The 24474-nt window shown below is 37.4% G+C and overlaps 1 protein-coding gene across 1 annotated transcript; it reads left to right on the top strand.

The window, feature by feature from the left end:
• The first annotated feature begins 1671 nt into the window (after positions 1–1671).
• Positions 1672–6923, top strand: LOC100441521 (serpin B3-like). The gene is given in 8 exon segments (XM_024236015.2): positions 1672–1851; positions 2049–2105; positions 3376–3504; positions 3969–4086; positions 5179–5321; positions 5606–5761; positions 6520–6871; positions 6874–6923. Coding segments are annotated over 8 exon segments (1170 nt in total). The 5' UTR covers positions 1672–1686.
• The last annotated feature ends 17551 nt before the right edge of the window (positions 6924–24474 follow it).

Genomic DNA, 24474 nt, shown 5'->3' with positions numbered 1-24474 from the left:
GAGTTGTAATTGGACTTACACTTCCACATGATTGGGGAGGCCTTAGAATCATTGTGGGAGGCAAAAGTTATTCTTACATGGTGGCAGCAAGAGAAAATGAGGAAGAAGCAAAAGCAGAAACCCCTGATAAACCCATCGGATCTCCTGAGACTTATTAACTATCACGACAATGGCACAGGAAAGACCAGTGCCCGTGATTCAATTACCTCCCCTGGGTGCCTCCAACAACACGTGGGAATTCTGGTAGATACAATTCAAGTTGAGATTTTGGTGAGGACACAGCCAAACCGTATCACTCAGCAAGGAAGATAACTTTCTCACTGACCCTATGCAACAGAAAACATATGGGATGGTTGCAAGGGGCACGGGAGGTGACTGGCAGGATCACTGCCAAGGCTGAGCATTCAGGAGAAGGCAATAGAATCCTGTTCTCCATAGTATGCTATGAGATACTGAAGTACATTTCTTAAGTACATCTTTGGACTTAAAATTAGATATATATTCCTTGTTTTACAGAAAAATTACTAATGAAATTCATAGGATGACAAAAACTGTCAGAACTGAAAAACAGGAAATGTAAACTTTTTAGTTGTTTGTTGTTCAAAGCATGCCTTAAAGACAATGCAACATCCAAGAAAATAATGGCACTTTTTTTTGTTTTTGTTTGTTTGTTTGTTTTCTTGCTTTGTTTTTTTACATCTGTAGTAGTATACAAAGGAAACGAGTTGAAACTAATGGGAGGAAATTGGAATTCTAACCTTATTCCCATTGGTAATAGAAAGTCACCTACATTATTTCAAATAAGCCAGTGATTGCTGATTCACATTTTCATTTTTTCCCTATAGATTAAAAAGGAGGTACAATGGTAGAACAGTAATCCTGTCCTTTGTCATAAATTTTCATACTCATCAAGTTGAGTGTTAGCCTGCTTATGAAATCTCCTCTCCACAGAGGGAGAGGTAGCAAGAGGAGAGGTATAAATTCAGGATCTCACCCTTCATTCCACAGACACGCACAGGCTCTCTGCCCACCTCTGCTTCCTTTAGGAATACAGGTAAGTGCTTCAAGCCACTCCAGCTTAAAAACATGAATTATTTTTGAGAATAATAATGATACTGTGTTCTACATCATGCATCTCCTGCATTCTGTCTGATTATATTTTACTTATTCTGCCAGGGCAAAGTTAAAATACCTATTTCATCTGATTTGTCCTTTATCTAAATTGCTTAGTTCCAAGTAAACCAAGACACCCTTAGGAACACAGAGGGAGAGTGCCTTGCAGCCACAGAGCCTTGAAGGAAACGTCAGGGATTCCTCTTAAGAGCTGGTTGGATGTGATCCACAGAGGTCTCCTGTTAGCATACATTATAAAGCCTTCCTGCCTAGCCCTAGTGTAGCCAACAACGAAGGAAAGATAAAGATCGTCTATTACTTATTCACAATAGTCTTTAAAAACAGTAATTTTGTAAGCCTTCTAATTAGGAGATTAATATATTTAATATATGCACATTGTAAAAAGCTTGAGACGTTAAAAAAAAAAAGAAACTTTACATGTCAAAATCCCACAACCTAGATACGTAATTTTCTTTAAGAAAATTGTACTACAGAATGACAATCCATTTATTAAAGTCATTCTGACAGGAATCTGATGCTTTTCCAGGAGTTCCAGATCACATTACATTCACCATGAATTCACTCAGTGAAGCCAACACCAAGTTCATGTTCGATCTGTTTCAACAGTTCAGAAAATCAAAAGAGAACAACATCTTCTATTCCCCTATCAGCATCACATCAGCATTAGGGATGGCCCTCTTAGGGGCCAAAGACAACACTGCACAACAAATTAACAAGGTAGGTATCAGCTTCATTATGTTGTCCTGTTGTAGTTTTTCTCTGTGGTTCCGTCGGCTATCACGCAGTTGGTAACAGATGTGGTGGCCTGATGGGTAGCACAGGGGGCTGAGCAGGAATTCCCATAACTGTGAGACCACTGACTTAAACAGATCTTTTGAGTAACGTTTTCTTGTCCCGCTCCATGTCTCTTCCAGGTTCTTCACTTTGATCAAGTCACAGAGAACACCACAGAAAAAGCTGCAACATATCACGTGAGTCACAGAGCTCTATGGTTCAGATTTAGATGCCTGAGAAGGTCATAGTTTAAACCTGGAACTCCACAGAAACTAAGAAAAGGCCATTTTTAGGGGAAAGCCTGGATGAAAAGATTGAGACCTACAGAGTGGGTTGGCATTTCATGGCACATAATTATTATTCCACATTTGGCTTTAGTGAAAGACAGTCAGCACTGTACTTCAGAGCATAGGTCTGGATCAGGATAGGCTGGGTTCAAATTCAAGCTTTGCTCTTCACAAATGATGAACACGGCAGGATACAACTTCTCAGAGTACCAGTGACCTCATCCCAGAAAACTAAGGGTAATAAAAAATCTGACTCAATACATGCAAATACATGCAAACATTTACAGCAGTGCCTTGTCCATAAAAAGTCATAAATGTTATTATTATAAAATAGCTATAATTATACTAATCACAATAATATTGCAAAAATACTTTAATTTTAATTGAGTCATTAATGAGATTAAGAGGAATAAGCACAAGTCCAAGTATATTTTGGAAAATGATTGCTATGGAATATATTGGTTTAGAGCCTTATTTGTGCAAAATGCTTTGCTGGAAAGTAGAAGGTTCTAGATTTCAACAGGCTTAGGTTCAAAACTTGGCACTTCTAATTTATGTCTCTATAAACAGGGGTTTTTTTTCCCATTCTCTGAGCTTTCTTATGTTGATCTGAATTGAACTAAAGACTTAAGAGTTACCCATGTAAAGTCCTTAGCCATGTACCTGGCACACACTGTTCTTACGTGCAGAGAATGACCATCGTGAGGAAAAAGCCATAGATTAGTCAATGTGTCTTGCAAGATGATACCACCAACAGGTATAACAGGGCTTCCTGGCGTAACCTCTTTAAAATATCCAAACTTTAATATACTCATATTCTTGATGTCTGTTAGAAGTGTAATAAGGTCCTTTCCCTCAAGGAGCTGAGAGTTTAACTGGGAAGCTAAACCTAACCCTTTAAACCAACAAGGGGAAAACCCAATGGTAGACAGTGCTGCATCTTTAGTTCAGAAGAGAAAAGATTGGAATACATTAGTGCAGGAAGAATTTTCTGGAAAAAGTCAAACATAAGGTGGATTTTGAAGGGTATTTGAGGTGAAATACACCAAGTATCAGGGAATAAGCACAAAGGTCATCATTGAGACTACCAGCCTTTAGGAGCTGATCTAACAGACTTAGCATGGGTTTAGTATTTACATTGATACAGCAATTGAATGATCTCCTTTTTTGACATTTGAAGGTTAATAGGTCAGGAAATGTTCATCACCAGTTTCAAAAGCTTCTGACTGAATTAAACAAATCCACTGATGCCTATGAGCTGAAGATCACCAACAAGCTCTTTGGAGAAAAGATGTATCAATTTTTACAGGTAAATTTCACCTTTCATCTGCAGCCTGGTGTCTGTGTCTCTGAGCAGCCAAATGGAAGAAAGCAAGGCACCTGAGTCTGTCTGACCCAGGTGGAGAGCATTTACTCAGAATGCATTAGCTCCGTTTCCACAACTCTCCCACCATCCCAGGCCCCGACAATACATCAGTGAAGTGTGGATTTAGGGATAATCTTGTAATAAAAGAGGAGGTTGGGTAGTAGAGTGAGTAATAAGATACCATCAATAAACTGGCACTGACCTTCAGTGACCTGTTTTTTGTGCCAGCCCACACTCCCCTTTTGCATTGTCTACGTGGCACCTGTATAAAAATATGCATAGACAGGAGATACTGCATCTGTTCAGGGTCTGGATTCAGCTTACCATAATTATAAATAACTAAATTTGGTAATATATAGTTATATAAATTACTCTTAATTCCTACTTTCTTCCTTCATATCTCAAAGGAATATTTAGAAGCCATCAAGAACTTTTACCAGACCAGTGTGGAATCTGTTGATTTTGCACATGCTCCAGAAGAAAGTCGAAAGAAGATTAACTCCTGGGTGGAAAGTCAAACGAATGGTAGGAGAGCCACCCATTATAGAAAAACCTTTGAGAAACCTATGCGAGTGAGCCCTGTGCCTGACACTGCATGGGGGACCAGGGGTGGGAATTGAGATGGCTCTGGAGGGAGGACAGAAGAGGACACTCCAGATGAAGAATTTTTCCAAATGATTATGAAGAGAGCCTAGGGGAGCCAAGGAGGAAATCACAGGAAGCCAATTAGATGAAAACATAGCCGGAGGATTCTTTGCTCATGTTCCTGGATGACAATAGATTTGTGGATCCCTTGTCTCCACTCAGACCCATTTTGAGATCATGTCCTTTACTTTAAATCAGAACCAATTTTTAATGATGAATATTTAAAAGAAAACATTAGAAAGCATCTCCCTTCCCCTTTACTAATTGGGAAACAAGCAGCTCTCCGTAAATCACCCTTTTGCCATCTGAACTAGAGCTGCCTGGACCACATCTCTAGCCACCAGTTCTGCAGGGATTATCACAGCTGTCTTCTCCATCAGGGGCAAAGAGCTTAACAAAGTCTCCATTCTATAGACATCTATCCTACCTCCCACCTCTCATTACAGGCCAAACTTACAGCAACTCAACATGAGAGTGAATAGGAAGATACCCCAGGAAGTAGTGTCTGAGAGCACAGGACATGTGTTTCATATTACAGAGCTCATGTCACTTGTCCTAAAAAGCAATCAGGGCCTACTTCCTCTGATTTGGGACCCCATAGTTTAAAAAAAAAAAAAGTAGGAAGAGGAGGGAGGGAGAAAGGAAAGACATATGTTGAAAGAGTAGATAAAATCAGTTTATCAGTATTCCATATCAGATGACTGAAGTCACTCATAGAGAACCTGAACTCCTTCTCTATCACAAGAAGTGATGTCTCCATCAAGGGTAACTTTATCCGACTGGAGCCTTAAAGAAAGCTGCATTTGGTAAACCATTGGTCAGTGAGTCTAATAATTCAAAGATCAAAGTCAGTGAGTCTCAAGTAAGGATTTGGGTGAATAATTAATGATCAGTCACGAACATTTGCAAAGCATCTTCCAGACAAACGATTTGTAACTTGTATAAAAGACTCTTTTATTCTTTCCCTTGCAGAAAAAATTAAAAACCTAATTCCTGATGGAGCTATTGGCAAAGATACCACACTGGTTCTTGTGAATGCAATCTATTTCAAAGGGCAGTGGGAGAAGAAATTTAATAAAGAAAATACTAAAGAGGAAAAATTTTGGCCAAACAAGGTATTGTCTATATTTTATTTATATAATGTAATATGTTAATAAATTTAAACATTTCTGATGGAATGTACCATGACAATTAAAAAATAAAATCGTTCATGTCTGTTATTTTGTTGTTTTAGTCTTATAACTTTATTTAGTTAGGAATACCTGAAGAAGCTATTGTCTCTAACTCATTAAATTCTTGGGTTATTTCTTAGAAGAAGGATGTATTGATATCTCAATAATATTATCTTTTTTGTCTTGTGTCTCACTTGCTATTTGTTGGACACATTGATTTATTGTAGAATACATACAAGTCCGTACAGATGATGAGGCAATACACGTCCTTTCATTTTGCCTCGCTGGAGGATGTAGAGGCCAAGGTCTTGGAAATACCGTACAAAGGCAAAGATCTAAGCATGATTGTGCTGCTGCCAAATGAAATCGATGGTTTACAGAAGGTAAAAACTTGCATCTACAACTCTTCTACTGCCTGACTTTTTTCCAAAGATACTAAGTTTAAGCAAGGTAAAAGCTTTTGACCAAGTTGCCCCAAAATAATGAAAAACTCAAAGTGAGAAATAATTATTCGCTTTCATATTACAAATATTTAAGCATAGGGCCTGACACAAACTGAAGGCTTAATTAATTATTAATTTATTAGAGTTACATGCATAGGATATCAATTTGATGATATTATTATGCAGCAATTTAATCTTGACTGGGAGAAACATATAGCAATGTGAGGAAAGTTTACAAATACACCAAGTAAAAAAGGGAATAGAAATTTAGGGTATATACAATAATTGCAATGTGTACTAAATAATGTATACAGAAAAATAAGATGAGCCTATTAAAAATTGACACATGTAGTAGGCTTTTGGCACAAGAAATAATGATATATAGTTCATTGTGTACAAAATAACGTAACCCTATTTTACATATGTATTATACATTTGTATAATACATATGTACACATTACATATACATAAAAATGTGATTCTGTTTTTAGATACATATATTTACATATACTCATATAATTCAGTGTATTGATATATTCAGGACTCATATTTTGCCTATTAGAATAGTATCTAATAGTAAGCCTTCTGTATTTCACATTTATTGCCAAAATAAAGATACTCCACATAGTCAACTCATTGTTAAGGTGTATTAGAGATTGATAGTTAGTCATATCAGTTTCTTTTTTCCATTTGCATAGCTTGAAGAGAAACTCACTGCTGAGAAATTGTTGGAATGGACAAGTTCGCAGAATATGAGAGAGACACATGTGGATTTACACTTACCTCGGTTCAAAGTGGAAGAGAGCTATGACCTCAAGGACACGTTTAGAACTATGGGAATGGTGGATATCTTCAATAGGGATGCAGACCTCTCAGGCATGACTGGGAGCCGCGGTCTCATGGTATCTAAAGTCCTACACAAGGCCTTTGTGGAGGTTACTGAGGAGGGAGCAGAGGCTGCAGCTGCCACCGCTGTAGGAGTAGAATTCACATCAACATGTTCAACTAATGAAGAGTTCCATTGTAATTACCCTTTCCTATTCTTCATCAGGCAAATAAGACCAACAGCATCCTCTTCTATGGCAGATTCTCATCCCCGTAGATGCAATTAGTCTGTCACTCCACTTAGAAAATGTTCACCTAGAAGTGTTCTGGTAAACTGATTGCTGGCAACAACAGATTCTCTTGGCTCTTATTTCTTTTCTATCTCCTCTTGATGATGATAGTCACCATCAAGAATTTAATGATTAAAATAGCATGCCTTTCTCTTTCTCTTAATAAGCCCACCTATAAACGTACTTTTTCTTCCAGAAGAATTCTCCTTGAGGAAAAATATCCAAGATAAGACGAATCATTTAATACTGTATCTTCTAAATTTGAAATATAATTCTGTTTGTGACCTGTTTTAAATGAACCAAACCAAATCATGCTTTCTCTTCGAATTTAGCAACCTAGAAACCCACATTTCTTTGAATTTAGGTGATACCTGAAATCCTTCTTATGTTTCTAAATTTTGTGATTCTATAAAATACATCATCAATAAAATACATCATCAATAAAATAATGACTTACTTAAATCATTTTTGCTTTACCTTTTTTCTCTCAGGAAAGGAGAAGTGTCCACTTACACATAGCAAAGATAATTTAGAAATATATTAATCATATACAAAGGAAAATTCAAAACAAGAGTAGTTCATGACGAACCTGGAGTAGAAGGCAGATCCCGGAACATGAAGACCTTGTAAACTACATTAGAAACTTTCTATTTTATGCTAAAAGGGATAATAAGCTCATTAGAGGCTTTGATTGTTTGATTGTTTGTCAAAGAGGGGCATAAAATTATCATATCTGCATCTTGAAAATACATCTCTGGCTACTCTAATATCAGTGGATGAGAGGAAAGAGCACTGTGATTGCCACATATAAATTAGGAAACCATTAGAGTATTGGGAGTGGAAATGGAGAGAAAGAAACAGCCTGGGGAAATTATTTAGAAAGTAACAGTTGCAGAAAGACATCTAAGTTTCTGACCTAGCCAATTAGTTGCATGGAAGAAAATGTTGTTGTTGTTGTGGTGGTGGTGGTGGTTATGGTTGTGGTTGTTTGAGACAGAGTCTCGCTCTGTCACCAGGCTGGAGTGCAATGGTGTGATCTTGGCTAATTTGCAACCTCCACCTCCCGGGTTCAAGCAATTCTCCTGCCTCAGCCTCCTGAGTAGCTGGGACTCCAGGCGCATGCCACAACACCCAGCAAATTTCTGTATTTTTAGTAGAGACAGGGTTTCACCATGTTGGCCAGGATGATCTCAATCTGTTGACCTCGTGATCTGTGCGTTTCGGCCTCCCAAAGTGTTAGGATTACAGGCATGAGCCACAGCACCTGGCCAATGTTGTTGTTTTTGACAGAAAAAAAAAGAACATGGATTTAAATTTGTACTTGTTGAATTTGAGGTACTTTTAAGATTCAAATGGATTTGCCCGGCAGGCACTTGAAGATATTAGTCTAAATCTCAGAAACAGAATATGATCTGAAGCTCTAAATTTGTGATATTCAATATAAATCCTTTAGAGTTATTGGGATAAGTATAGTAATTGTAGCTAAAAACAAAGATAAGATCCTAGGGAGAAAGGAGAAAGTTAGAGGAAAGAAGAACCTAGAATTGACCTTGAAGTATATGAATATGTGTAAAGATCAGGAATTGATCATTTTTATTTTCCAGAAAGTAGCTTTTCTTAGAGTTCCATATTTACTCCCATAGATTCTTCCCAGTCAGTACTGAATCCCACCTGGTTTCATAAAACATAAGTTTTAGAGAATTTGAACGAGGTTGAAGTTTTCTTCAGCAAGATTCAGCAGTCCAGAATTAAGAGAAGGAAACAAATGTTTCACCACTTAACTATGAGACTTGGCCAAGTTGTCGAGGGAATTGACAGACTAGCCAGAGAGTGTAGAACATGAACAATCTGTTCAGTGAATGGAGCTGAGGAAAGAAAGCAAAGAAGGATGTGGTAGTCTTGAAGAACAGATGTGCATTACAATACTTACTGAGGTCAAATAAGGATGGCATTGAGTTTATGAGAAATATGAAGAGGTCAGAAGTTTGGGCCAGGACATATGATTCTGAAGTGTACTTTAAAATGATAAATTGTAAGGAATTATAAAGCTCAAATTCTTTCCAGTAGGTGAGGATTAATTTCTACTGATGCAATGAAGCTGAAAATGGTAGAGTGGATAGTTTTGAAGAACTGATTTTTAGAATCACTTTAGACCATATCTTTCAACTATTATTAATTTTTCTGGGTTTAAAAGAAGGGACTTTATAATAATGAAAATGTTAAGACAAAGGCTCAGATGCATTAGAGTCTTACGAGTAGAGGGCATAGTTGATGTTTTGTTAGGAAAATTGAAATATTTACGTATATTCTAGGCCAACCAGAAAACCAGTTACCCCTGCATTGTAGCCATCTGCAAGAGACAGGGAAGGGAAAGCCAAATTTTTGGTTTTGATTTTTTAAATAATGAATTAAAATCTATTGAATAAAACAGAATACGAATCCCTGCTGATATAAAATAACTAAATCAAAAGTTTGATAATAAATGCAAAATTTAAGTGCTTTCAAAACTCCTCCCCATGGAATACCACTTTGTACCAATTATCATGGCCAAAATTAAAACTTAAAATACTGAGCCATTGCAAGTTTTGAAAAAAATGTGAAGCAACTGGAACTCTCACAGACTGCTGATGGAAATACAAAAAGTGCAACCACGTTGGAAAACAGTCTTAAATCATTGATCTACACACTTAAATTTTATTTCATTTACTTATGCCTCTATAAAATTGACTCAAAAAATGAAAAAAAGAATTGTCCAAAACACACATTTTTAGGTGAAAAAATCTTCTTCATTAACTGTTATTTTTAAATGTATTTTTAATTAATAAAAATTGTATATATTTATGTTGTAAAACATGTTGTTTTGAAATATATATACATAGTGGAACGAGTCAGTAGAGCTAATTTATATATACATTACCTTACATAATTTTTTGTGGTGAGAACACTGCAAGTCTATTCTCTTAGCAATTTTCAACAATAAAATGCATTAACTATAGTCACCATGTTGTAAAATAGACCTTCTGAACTTATTTCTCCTGTTTAACTGAAATTTGTATCCTTTGACCAACATCTCCTCAATTCCCTCTCACACCCTAGCTCATAGTAACCACAATTTTACTCTTTATTTATATGAGTTCAACTTTTCTAGATTCCACATATAAGAGAGATCATGCAATATTTGTCTTTCTCTGCATGGCTTATTTCACTCAACATAATGTTCTCCAGGTTTACCATGTTGTCGTAAATGACAGGGTTTCCTTCCTTTTAAAGGCTGAATAGTAAGTATTCTACTGTGAATGTATGTAACACATTTTCCTTGTCCAGTCACTCATTATTACATACATGGGTTGATTCCGTATTTTGATTATTGTGAACAATGCTGCAATGAACATGCAAATAAAGATATCTTTCCAACGTAATTGCTTTTATTTCCTTTGGAAACATACTCAAAACTGGAATTACTAAATCATATGGTATTACTGTATTTAATTTTCTGAAGAATCTTTAAGATGTTTTCCATAATTTCTGTACTAATTTTTAAGCCAACCAACAGAGTAAAACAAGTCTTTTTCTGCAACGCTCATGTCAACACTTGTTATCATTTGTGTTTTTGACAAAAAGCCATTCTAACAGTAGTGAGGTGATAGCTCATTGTGGTTTTAGTTGGCATTTCTCAAATGATTATTGATATTGCATGTTTTCTATTGACAAATGTCTATTCAGATCATTGGCCTATTTTTAATTGGCTTATTTGTTTTATTGTTATTCAGTTTTTCAGTTCCTTATATATTTTGAATATTAATCCGTTTTGAGATGCATGCTTTACAGATATTTTCTCCCATTTGTCTCTTCACTCTGCTGATTCTCATTTGTGCAGAAGCTTTTTAATTCGATATGGTCTCATTTGTCTAATTTTGTTTTTGTTGCCTTTGATTTCATAACCAAAAAATTATTGCCCAAATCAATATCATGAAACTTTTCCCCTATGTTTTCTACTAGTTGTTTTACAGTTTTAAGTCTTACCTGTAATCTATTTGGAATTGATTTTTTATACGGTGTAAGATATGGTTCTAATTTCATTCTTCTGCATGTGTATGTGGTTTCTTAAAACAATTTATTAAAGAGACTGTCCTTTCCCCATTAAATGTTCTTGGCCCTTTTTTAAAAACTATTTGGCCATAAATATCTGGATCTGTTTCTGGACTGTATCCTCTTCTACTTGTTTATGTGCCTGTTTTTATGCCAGTACCATGCCATTTTGATTAATATTGATTCTTAAGATATTTTGAAGTTAAGTAGTGTGATGCCTCCTGCTTTGTTCTCTTTGTTCAAAATTGCTTGACTATTCTAGGTTTTTGGTGGTTCTATACATATTTTAGGATTTTTTAAGAAATTTTGGTAGGGATTGAATTGAAACCATAGATAAATTTCAGAAGTATGAATATTTTAACAATATTAATTCTTCCAATCCATGAAAATGGTACATCCTTCCATTGCTTTCTGTCTACTTCAATTTTTATCAATGTCTTATAATTTTTAGTGTACAGGCCTTTCACATCCTTGGTTAAATTCATTCCTAAGTATATTTTGAACTATTGTAAATGAAATCGTTTCCTCGATTTCTTTTTCAAGTGGTTGCTTGTAAGTACATAGAAGCACTACTAATATTTTGTATGTTGATTTTGTATTCTGCAACTATACTGAAGTCATTAGTTCTAACAGATTTTTTGTGGAATCTTTAGGGTTTTCTATATAAAAGATCATGTCACTTGCAAACGGAGACTATTTAAGTTGTTTCTTTCTGATTTTGAAGGCTTTTACATTTTTCTATTGCATAATTGCTCCGACTAGGAATTCTAGTACCAAACTGAACAAAAGAGTGGGCATGTTTGTCTTATTCTTAGAGGAAAAGTTTTAAATTTTCATAATTGAATATGATTTTAGCTGTGGGTTGGTCATAGATGGCTTTTATTATGTTAAGATACAGTCCTTCTGTACCTAATTTATTGAGAAATTTTATCATGAAAGCAGGTTGAATTTATTCAAATGCTTTTTCTGCATCTCTTGAGATAATCATATCATTGTCCTTTATTCTGATAATAAAATTTATCATATTTATGTATTTTCATATATTAAACCATCCTTGCATCCCTGTGATAAATCCTATTTAATTATGTCAATTGATCAACTACATGTGCTATTGAATTCAGTCTGCTAGTAATTTTTGAGGATTTTTGCATCTATGCTCATCAAGGATATTCATCTATAATTTTTTTTTCTTGTAGTGGTCTTGTGTGGCTTTAGTATTTCCATATCCCGGCCTCCTAAAATGAGTTTGAAAGTATTTCCTCCACTTCAGTTTTTTTCAAAGTATGAGAAGAATTGGTATTATTCCTTCCTTATATATTTGGTAGAATTCAGCTGTAGAGCCACTGGGTTCTGGGCTTTTCTTTGATAAAAGAATTGTTATTACTAATTCAATCTCCTAACTCACCATTGGTCTGTTCAGATTTTCTGTTTCTTCATTGTAGATTTATCCTGGTAGATTATATGTATCTAGAAATTTATCAGTTTTTTTCTAGGTTATCCAATTTGTTGGTCTGTAATTGGTCTTAGCAGTATCTTATGATGCTTTGTATTTCTGTGGTATCAATTGTAAAATCTCATTTCTGATTTTATTTGCATCTTTCCACTTTTTTCTAAGCCTTTAAAGATTTATCATTTGTGTATAATTTTTTAAAAGCAATTCTTACTTTTGTTGATCTTTTCTATTGTTTTCTAATCTCTATTTCATTTATTTCTGCTCTGATTATTATTATTTCCTTGCTTCTACTAATTTTGGGCTTAGCTTTGTTCTTTTCTTTTTAGTTCTTTGCGATGTTACATTAGGGTGTTTATTTGAGAGCTTTCTTCTTTTTTGATGTAGGTGTTTATTGCTATAAACTTCGCTCTTTGCCAGGTGCAGTGGCTTATGCCTGTAATCCCAGCACTTTGAGAGGCCAAAATGGGAGGATTGCTTGTACCCAGGAGTTCAAGACCAGCCCAGGCAACACAGGCAAACCCCATCTCTACACAGAAAAAATGAAAAAGTAGCCAGGCTTTGTGGTGTACACCTGTGGTTCCAGCTACCTAGGAGGCTGAGGTGAGAAAATTCCTTAATCCCTGGAAGTTGAGGCTGCAGTGAGCCATAATTGTGCCACTACACTTCAGCCTGGGTGACAGAGTGAGACCCTGTCTCAAAAAGAAAAATTACTCTTGGAAGTGCTTTTTATATGCATCCCATACATTAGTTTTGGGTTTTTTTTTCTATTTTTGTTTGCCTCAACATACTTCTTAATAAATTTTTTTTCATTGATCTCTTGAGTGATTAGGAGTATGTCAGTTAATTTTAAAATATTTGGGCATTTTCCAAAATTCCTCCTATTACTGAATTATAGTTTCAAGTATTGTGGTTGGTAAAGATACTTACTATGATTTCAACGTTCTCAAATTTCTATGCCTGAGAAAAATATGTATTCTGTAACTGGAGGATGGGATGTTCTGAATGGTCCATTTGATCTAAGATTTAGTTTAATTCTGCTTCCTTACTGATTTTCTGTATGGAGGAAAGTGGGGTACTGAAGTCTTCTAATATTATTGTATTACTGTGTATCTCTCTCTTCAGATTTGTTCATATTTATATATTTAGGTGCTCTGACATTGGATGCATATGTTTATAATTGTTATATCTTCTTGATAAATTGATCGTTTTATCATTATATAATAACCTTCCTCGTCTCTCTTTACAGTTTTTGACTCAAAGCCTATTTTACATGATATAAATATATCTATTCATGCTCTCTTTGGGTTTCCATTTGCATACAATAACTTTCCCCATCCCTTCACTTTCAGTCTATGTCCTTATAGGTGAAGTGAGTCTCTTGTAGGCAGCATATAGTTAGATCTTGTTTTTTTTTAATCCATTCAGTCAATCTATGTCTATGATTAGAAAATGTAATCCATTTATATTCAAAGTAACTATTAATTAATAAAGACTTATTACTGCTATTTTGTTAATTGGTTTTCAGTTGTTTGTAGATCTTTTGTTCCTTTCTTCCTCTTTTGCTGTCTTCCTTTGTGAATGATTTTCTGTAGTCACATTCTTTGATTCTTTACTTTTTTACTTTGTGTATCTACTCTAAGTTTTTGCTTTGTATTTGCAATGAGGATTATAGAAAATATTTTATATTTACATTAGGCTATTTTAAGCTGATAACAATTTAGCTTTGACTGCATTGGAAACCTCTGCACTTTTAATCTACGTCCCCACCACATTTTAAATATTTGATGTCATAATTTACTTCTTTTTATGTTGCATATTCCTTAACAAATTATTGTAGTTATTATTTTTTACTAGTGAGTTTTATACTTTCATATATTTTGTGTTACCCATTAGCATCTTTTTCTTTCACATTGAAGAACTAATTCCCTTTAGCAATTCCTATAAGATATGTCTGCTCATAATGAACTCCCTCAGTTTTTGTTTGTCTGGAAAATTTTTTTATCCCTCCATTTTTGAAGGATAGCATTGTCATATTTGGTATTCTTATTTGGCACTTTTTAATCTTTCAGTACTTTGAATATATTATCTCACTCTCTCTGGCCTGTAAGATCTTGGCTATGAACCCTCTGAGGACTTATTAGAACTCTCTTTTTGTTAATCCCTTATTTTTTTCAGCTACTTTCACTATTCTCTCTTTTTATTTTTGACAGTTTGATTGTATTATGTCCTTTTGTAGATTTGTTTGGACTAAATCTGACTGGAGAATTTTGACCTTCTTATATCTGGATACTTATATTTTTCTCCAAATTTGGAAGGTTTTTTGATGTTATATCTTAAAATCTGCTTTTTGTTCCTTTTTCTTTCTTCTTCAGAAACTCCTATACATTGAATTTTTATACTTTTCCATAAACCCTGTAACCATTGTTTCTTCCTTTTTTTTCTTCTTCTCTGACAGTATATTTTCAAATAATCTGTCAAGTTTACAGATTCTTTCTTCTGTTTAATCAATTCTGCTGTTGATGCTTTCTACTGCATTTTTATTTTATCCATTGTATTTTTCAGCTCTAGAATTTGATTTTTTTTAAATAATTTCAGTCTCTCTGTTAAATTTCCAATTTTCATCATTTATTGTTTTTCTGTTTTCATTGATTGTTTTTCTGTGGTTTCTTTAAGTTCCTCGATTTCTTTTCAGACTTTTATTTTGAATTATTTGTCAGCCAGTTCTTCTACCTTCATTTCTTTGGAGTCAGCTACTGGGAAGTTATTTTGTTCTTTTGGTAGTGTTATGTCTCCTTGGTTTTTTGTTTGTTGTTGTCTTACCTGGATGTCTGCATGTTTGAAGAAGCAGATAATTTTCCAATCTTTTCAGACTGGCTTTCTCTGGGAAAGTCCTTCACCAGTTATTCCATTCAGAGATTCTGGGCAGGCCATTGGGCAGGTTTGCTGCTGGAGTCCTCAGTAAGGCTGGCCTGGTGCTGAGTCAGTGAGTGGTCAGGTCTGTTGCCTGAGTCCTGAGAGTTGGCCCTTAAGCTTAGATTCACTGGGGTTGACCTGTTGATTGAGTCCCCAAAGATCTACCTGGAGCCCAGGTCCATGAGGACAAGCCTGAAGCCTGCATCCTACAGGGCCAGCCTAAGCCTGGGTCCACCAGGGCCAGTGAACCTGGCACTGGGATAGTCTGTGAGCTTGAGTCTTCAAAGAATAGCCAAACACTGAGATGGGACTGGCACATTGGTCCACTGGTTTGGGCTTGGAGCCTGAATCTGTGTGGGTACATCTGAGCCTTGAGTTCACATAGATTGGCCTGGATCCTGAGTCTGCTGGGGAAGGTCTGCATCCTGGGTCTATGGGAGCTGACCTGAAGCCTGGGTCTGCAGGAGTGGTCTTGGAGCCTCAGTCCACAAAGTACTGCACACACTGGAATCTACTGAGGTGGGCCTGGACCCTTGATATCCTGGAGTAAGCCTAGACCCTGGGTCTTCTGGAGCCTGGGACAGAGGAAACAGCCTGGATACTGGTGCTGTGGTCAGCATGGAGCCTGGGCTCACTAAGGTTAGTCTGAAGTCTAGAATAATGGGCACTTGCTTGTACCTAGAGCCACTGTGGCTGGCCTGGACCCTTGAGTGACAGAAACTAGCATGGGCCTTGTGTCCTCTGGTGCTTTCCTGGAGGCTGAGTGTGCTAGAGGATAATTCTTCATGGAATAACCTAGGTCCTAGGAGCTTGAGGACTAGCCTGGGACTCAGATACACAAAGACAATCCTGGAGCCTGGGTTCATGGGAGCCAGTCCAACACTGGAGTCCAGAGGGACAGTTCTAGACCCTAGGTCTGTTACACAGGCCTTAAGCCTGGGGCTTCCAGATCTGACCTGTCCCTTGGGCAAGCCTGGTTACTCAGTCCTCAGGTATTGGCCTGGAATCTGGAGCAATGAGGGCCTGCCTAGAGCTGGGCTTTGCTATGGCAAGCTAGTCACACTGGGATGTCAGGTAAATTTCAATGCTTACTTCCCTCTCCTTCCTCCATGCATTATCTCTCTCTGCATTGTGCTGCCGAGGATTGGGGAAGGGGTGATGTGGGTAATGTAAAACTGTCTTCCCTATACTCTTTAATGTGTCTTTTCTCACTTCTGTGCTACATCCAAATGTTGTAATCTCTTACCTAGTTTCCTTAATCCTTGTGAAGGTATTTTCATGAATTGGTGGTTATTCAAATTGATATTTCTGTAGGGGGATAAATACTGGAGAGCCCTATTCCACCATCTTGCTGATGTGCATCCTAAACATGTTTTTAAGAGCAACATTATTCTTACTGATTTTTGACCAATCTTCAATTTATTTACATACTAGTATGGTTGGGCTTCATGTCCCCACCCAAATCTCATGTTGAATTGTGATCCCAAGTGTTGGAGATGGTGCCTGGTGGGAAGTGATTGTGTCATAGGGATGGTTTCTAATGGTTTAGTGCTATCCCCCAGTGCTGTCTTGTGATAGAATTCTCATAAGATCTGATTGTTTGAAAGTGTGTAGCACCTCCCACTTTCCTCTCTCTCTTCCTCCTGCTTTAGTCATGTAGGACATGCCAGCTTTCCCATAGACTTCCACCATGACTGTAGGTTTCCTGAAGCCTCCCCATTCATAGGTCCTGTGCAGCCTGTGGAACCATGAGCCAATTAAATATGACTTTTAAATAAATTACCAGTCTCAGGTAGTTCTTTATATCAATGTGAGAACAGACTAATACAGAAAATTGGTACAAGAGAAGTGGGGCATTTCTATAAAAATACCTGAAAATGTGGAAGCAGCTTTGGAACTAGGTAACAGGCAGAGGCTGGAACAGGTTGGAGGCCTCAGTAGAAGACATGAAGATAAGGGAAAGTTTGGAACTTCCTGGAGACTTGTTGAATGATTTTGACCAAATGCTGATAGTGATATGGACAGTGAAGTCCAGGCTGAGGAGGTTTCAGATGGAGATGAGGAACTTATTGGGAACTTAATAAAGGTCAATCTTGCTATGCTTTAGCAAAGAGACTGGTGGCATTGTGTCCTGTTCTAGGGATCTGTACAACTTTGAACTTGAGAGAGATGATTTAGGGTATCTGGTGAACAAATTTCTAAGCAGCAAAGTATTCAAGATGTGGCCTGGCCTAGCTGCTTCTAACAGCATACACTGATATGCATGCACAAAGAGATTATCTGAAACTGGAATTTACATTTAAAAGGGAAGCAGAGCATAAAAGTTTGGAAAATTTGCAGCCTGTCCATATTGTAGAAAAGACAAACCCATTTCTGGGAAGGAATTAAAGCTGCCTGCAGAAATTTGCATAAGTAAAGAAGAGTCAAATATTAATAGCCAAGACAATGCGGAAAATGCCTCCAAGTCATTTTAAAGACCATTACAGCAGCCCCTCACACCACAGGCCTGGATGCCTAGGAGGCAAAAACGGTTTTGTGGGCCAGGGCCAGGGCCCTGCTGCTCTGTGCAGCCTCAAGACAAGGTGCCCTGCATCCCAGCTGCTCTAGCTCCAGCCATGGTTAAAAGAACCCCAGATACATCTCAGGCCACTGCTCCAAAGAGTGCAAAGTATAAGCCTTGGCAGCTTCTGCATGGTTTTAAGCCTACGGGTACACAGAGGGCAAGAGTTGAGGCTTGGAAGTCTCCACCTAGACTTCAGAGGAAGTATGGAAACACCTGGATGTCCAGGCAGAAGTCTACTGCAGGAATGGAGCCCTTCTGAAAAACTTCTACAAGGGCAGTGCAGAAGGCAAACGTGGGGTTGGAGCCCTCACACAAAGTCCCCACTGGGGCACTGCCTAGTGAAGCTGTGAAAGAGGAGCCACTGTGCTCCAGACCCCAGAATGGTAGATCTACCAACAGCTTGCACCATAGGCCTGGAAAAGCCATAGGCACTCAACATCACCCTGTTAAAGCAGCCATAGGAGGTGTACCTTGCAGAGGCACAGAGCAGAGCTGCCCAAGGCCTTAGACACCCACTCCTTGTGTCAGTGTGGCCTGGACGTGAGACATGGAGTCAAAGGAGATTATTTTGCAGCTTTAAGATTTAATGACTTCCCTGCTGGGTTTCAGACTTACATGGGACCTATACCCCTTTGTTTTGGCAATTTCTTCCTTTTGGAATGGGATAATTTACACAATGCCTATACCCCCACTGTATCTTCAAAGAAACCAACTATTTTTTTTATTTTACAGGTTCATAGGCAGGAGGAAATTGCTTTGCCTCAGATGAAACTTTGGACTTGGATGTTTGAGTTAATGCCGGAATGAGTTAAGACTCTGGGAGACTGTTGGGAAGGCATGATTGTGTTTTGAAATGTAAGAAGGACATGAGATTTGGGAGGGGCTGGGGTAGAATGATATGGTTTGGCTCTATGTTCCCACCCAAATCTCATGTTGAATTGTGATCCTGAGTGTTGGAGGTGGGGCCTGGTGGGAGATAATGGTATCATGGGGGCAGTTTCTAATGGTTTAGCACCATCTCCCCAGTCGTGTCTCATGATGGAATTCTCACAAGACCTGGTTGTTTGAAAGTGTATAGCACCTTTCCCTTTGCTCTCTCTCTTCCTCCTGCTGTAGCCACGTAGGACATGCTGTCTTCCCTCTCATGTTCTGCAGGATTGTAAGTTTCTGTGGCCTCCCAAGCCATGCTTCCTGTATAGCCTGCAGAACCATGAGCCAATTAAACTTCTTTTTTTAATAAATTACCCAGCCTCAGATAGCTCTTTATAGCAATGTGAGAACAGATTAACATACAAACAGTTAATCATATGTATGATAGTATTCCTGTCATACAGAGCAAGAAACATCATGAAACTAAAAATTGAAAAATAAAATTCTGTTATTTGTGACTTACCAATTTGCCTTAACTGATCATCAGGAGGTTAAAAGTGATTGTATTTAAAATTTTGTTTGAAATTTTGAAGAGATTAAAGAGAAATTTTATTTCTAGATAATTTTCCATTAAATGTGATTGGATAAAATTTGGTATTTACATCAGTTTTTTTATACAATTTCCAATAGTCATAGATGGAAGTTAAGACTTACAAACTACTTTTGCTGTATAAATGGAAGGATACACAAATTCCTTTCTTATAAATGATACAGTACTCTTCTGAGAAAAACCCTTACTGTATAATCTTGTCTGCTCTATCAAAATGGGGGCTTTGTAAGTATCATTTATGTTGAATACCTAGAACCCACACAGATGGTCAGCATCTATGTGGTAGATGAATGACTGAATCATTTCACTTAAGTCGCTCAGGAAGCCATCATTTGTTATATGAGAACACATCTATATTTCTATTATAAAATATATTGTAAACACCAAAAATGTAGTATCACTGTGTATAGTGTTCAGTCTTATCTGCCATTCAACAATTATTCTGCACCTACTATGTGCCACACTGGATTAGGCAATGGATTCTCAGATGTAGGTCAACAAATAATTAACCAAGCATGCTGAAGGCTAGAAGGGGGAACCAAATTCGGAGCACAAGTGGACCAGAACCTGGAAAAATGTCCAAATGGTCAAAGCAGAGTCAAAGGTCTAAAACTACAATAGCAGTATAAACACAATATGTGGATGTAAGTACCTGAGATGGGGCAGAAAAGAGTTGGTGAGCAGTCAAAAAATCGATAAATCCACAAAACCCAGGGATTTCATAACAGAGAAATACTCAAAAATTCAGGAAGACATTTTGTAATAGACACAAGAGAGCAGAATTCACTGAAGCAAACTTCTGTCCAACCAAGCAGCTATTTGTATGATTCCATCAAGGATAGGGCCATCCAAGGGTATAAGAAACCCAAGGCCAAACTTTGCCTTCTAGGAGGTTAAAGTTTTAAGTTTATACTTTTTCTGTTGCTGTTAATTATCTGCCATAATGGGAGGAAGCCAGAAAGACACATAATTTAAAATATTACATAAGATAATTCATATTCACATTTCATGTTAGACAACAAATGCAATTGCTTCCTCCTTAAGAACTTTGTATCTATATTTTTTCTCTAATAATAATTTTAAGAAAAACCAAAGCTTGCATTTTTTAGTGTCTTTTAAGTTGGACAGTGGTCAGACTAAAGTGAGGACCACCTTCAGATAAACTGAGCATGACAAATGGGGCATTGTATGCACAGCCATGTTTATGACTGTTCCAGCAGTTGCACATCAATGACCTCCAAGGCAATGCTGAGACAGCTAGTGAAGATGACCCTAATGTCTCCTGTCTCCATCATAGGAAAGCTCTGCATCCTAATACAGCCTATCACTGCATCTCTGATCCCATATCATCCAGAGCATGTTCTGGATCACACAAATGGTGGCTCTGGGGATAGGGAGGTTGTCCTCTCCATCCCAAGCCCCCACCCTCCAAATATACACCTGCACAAATAAAGCAGAGTTATACAAGTGCTCAGGCATCTTAGGACCTTCTGCTGACCCCCAGTGAGTGAGCTGGAAAGGAAGCAGGAAGTTTGCATATATGTAAATTTTGGAGCAGCTTGTTCTGCCAACACTTCTTGCAGTGACAGATTTTGGGTGTGGTGATGACATAAAATCTACTTGGAGATGGAAAGTGTGTCATAAATACAAGATCATAAGTTAACATTTTCCAGACTCAAGGAATTAATCTGTGTAAGCTTAGTGAGCCAGAAATATTAAGCACACTTAATAAGCTTAATACAAACATTGGTGTACAGCTTCCAAGAACACTCACTTTCAAAGCTGATGTGGAGCTATAAATCAAACAGGGAAGAGAAATACCTCTTTGACCTGGTATCTACCAACATTTTAGAACTGATAAGTTAACACTGATAGTCTAAGAAGGTGGCTGAGGACAGGATGGCTATGATTTAGTTTCCAAGTAAAGTTAAAAGATTCTGCCACCACTGCTGCTGCTGCTGCTAATGGTGGTGGTGGTGGTGGTGATGGCGGTGGTCATAAGATGATGACGATCATGATCACGATGAGGATGATAGCAAAAAAAAAGTAGTTATCATCAATTGAATACACACTGCGTCCCAGATTCTTTAATGAGCACATGCTCTATTTATCATAACTCTATAAAGTAGAAATTCTTATAAAACCCATTTAAATGTTTTTATACTGAAGCTCAGAAAGATAAACTCAACAGCCCAAGGTCATTCCAATTGTCTGACCCTAAACTTGGCACATAGGATTTAGAGATGCACATGAACAAGATTTGTTTTTATTGCAAAAGCAGTTAGCCATAATTTCATCTTTATGTCTGAATTAACTGTTGATTATTCATTTTTCATTAAAATTAGGTAGTGAATAATTTCATAGGGGGTGTTAAAAGTAGTATTAGAAATCATTTATACAATTTTCTTCATTTTTGCAGTTAAAGTCCAAATAACTTAATTGCCTTCTGAGTTCGCAGTTGTCAGGGCAGAGCTGGAATAGAAATTCTAGCTTCCTGACTCCCAGCCTGGTGCTCTTCACTTGGCTTTCTACCCTCCACTGGGTTGATCAATTTAATGTTACAGGTTCTAGCTGTCCACTTAGGAACTAATCTGTTATCCTCCAGAAGCACTGACTGCATGGGCCTTGGAATTCACTCCTCTTTTGCCATACCAACAAGCCAAATGCTGATTACACTGTGGTTCAATAATAACAGTCTATGTGGGACTTAAATATATCTGTTTCATTTAGGACACATATTCTAATATTCTAACATATAATTCTAACATGCTAATATGTAATCATGTATCTATATATACACACATTCTTATATATAATTAATATATTAAATGGTGAAAAGTCTTGACAATGTTCAAACTATATGGGAGATTTCAACAGAAAGATGGAAAGTGCAAAAGAGAAATGGTAGAAATAAAAAACATAATAACAGAGATGAAAATGTCTTTGAAGCATTTACCGGTAGATTTGCCATGGAGAGAATGATCTGTGACCTGAATATAGGTTCATAAAAATTACCCAAACTTCAAAACAAAGACTTTAAGAAAAGAATAAGTGAAAATACTCACTGAATGCCCAGGACAATAAGTGAAAATAAAGCCACATCAAAGCCCATATTGTACAATTTGAGAATACTGATATAAAGTTTCCGCAAGCTTCAAATGAGGGGAAAAAAGGCAAATCACACATAAGGAACCTGAGTGGATGCAAAATTCTCCACAGCAAGAGAGAAAGAGGACAATAGAGCAACATCTTTTAAAAATTGTGAAGGAAAAAAATGATTTTCCACTTAGAATTCAAAACTCAGAGAAATACCAATCAAATGTGAGGGTAGAATATAGACATATACAGACATGGAAAGTCTCAAAAATGTATCTCATATCCATTCTTCCTCAGGAGGCTACTGAAGGACATGTTCCATCAAATAAAAGAGTAAATCAAGACACAGGAGACGATAGAAAAGAGGATAGATACCCAGTATAGGAGTAAGGCAAAGGAAATCTCCAAAAGGCAGTAAAAAGAGATCCTAAGATGACAACTATTGACCAGAGAGTGTACCAATCAGCATATATCAGAGAATATGATTTAAGGAAAAAGCAACAAATGGATGACTATCATTTCCAAGATCACTGCTGCAATAGTAACATGCTTTGATCTTGAGGACAGGATGGCCAGCTGATACTGACTCAGAGTCTTATCTAGACTTGGCTGGTCTTGACCGCGTGCTGACAAAATTCCTACTCTTCATACCCTGATGCCTGATCAGCTAAGAATACTCATTTCCCCACAGAAGCTTCTGTGAATTGGAAGTAGGCCAAGGTGAGCTTAAAAGCCAAAATCCCAGAGCAGCTCCATCTGTAACCCACTCTACCAAATAGTCAGTCCCTTGGACACACTACACGCTTGCCTGATGCCGCAAATGTAGAGAAACCTATGCTTCCCAAGAGCCTTCATTACTTCAGCCACTGACTACTTCAAAGGGGCCTCTTGGAAATGCTCAGACAGGCTCAGGCCCTGCAATTCTGCGTACGTCATTTACCCTGTGAAGGTTACCCAGGAACCTTCATCTAATAGTGGAGACAGTGGCCTTACCTTATATGGCTAGGTTTGCTCTTACTACTCAGTGTTTTCAACTAATTGGCAGATTATTTAGGAGTACATTCATAGTTGATAAAAGCATTTTTAAAAATAGGAATCCCAGCACTCTGGGAGGCCGAGGCGGGCGGATCACGAGGTCAGAAGACCATCCTGGCTAACACGGTGAAACCCCGTCTCTACTAAAAATACAAAAAATTAGCTGGGCGTGGTGGCGGGCGCCTGCAGTCACAGCTATTCGGCAGGCTGAGGCAGGAGAATGGCGTGAACCCGGGAGGCGGAGCTTGCAGTGAACCGAGATCAAGCCACTGCACTCCAGCCTGGGGGACAGAGCAAGACTCCGTCTCAAAAAAAAACGAGGAATCGATTAAGTCAAAAGTCAATATAGGCTGGGTGCAGTGGCTCATGCCTATAATCCCAGCACTTCGGGAGGCCAAGGCAGGATTGCTTGAGCGCAAGTGTTCAAGACCACCTGGGCAACATAGCAAGACTTTCTCTCTACTAAAAATAAAAATAAAATGAATATAGCATATGTCTGCAGGAAGCAATGTATGGAGAGAGAGATTCTGAGGCCAATTTATTGACCTGTTGGAAAGATATATGGGAAATTATTTATTATCACTATTCTTATTAAACTGTATATATACACACACACATATATATACTTCTGTACATATTCATTGTATATATTTTTAAATCAAGGAAAATTTAGAATACCACAGTACGATTAAATGGGCTTATTGCAGATAGCCATATTAGAAAATATATTAATATACTTTACCATATTAGAAGATCTCAGGGGGAAGTCTCTACGGAATTGCACTGTCCATACAGTAATCGTTATTAATATGTGGCTTTTAAATTTAAATAATTAACATTAAGCAAATTAAAAGTGCAATTCCTTTGTCTCACTAGCCACATGTCAATACCCACCTACGCCTAGCAGCT

The sequence above is a fragment of the Pongo abelii genome, chromosome 17 (genome assembly GCF_028885655.2).
Source record: "Pongo abelii isolate AG06213 chromosome 17, NHGRI_mPonAbe1-v2.0_pri, whole genome shotgun sequence".
Classification (NCBI taxonomy): Eukaryota; Metazoa; Chordata; class Mammalia; order Primates; family Hominidae; genus Pongo; species Pongo abelii.
Note: the sequence above shows the minus strand (reverse complement) of the source record. Positions and strands in the feature narration are given on the sequence as shown.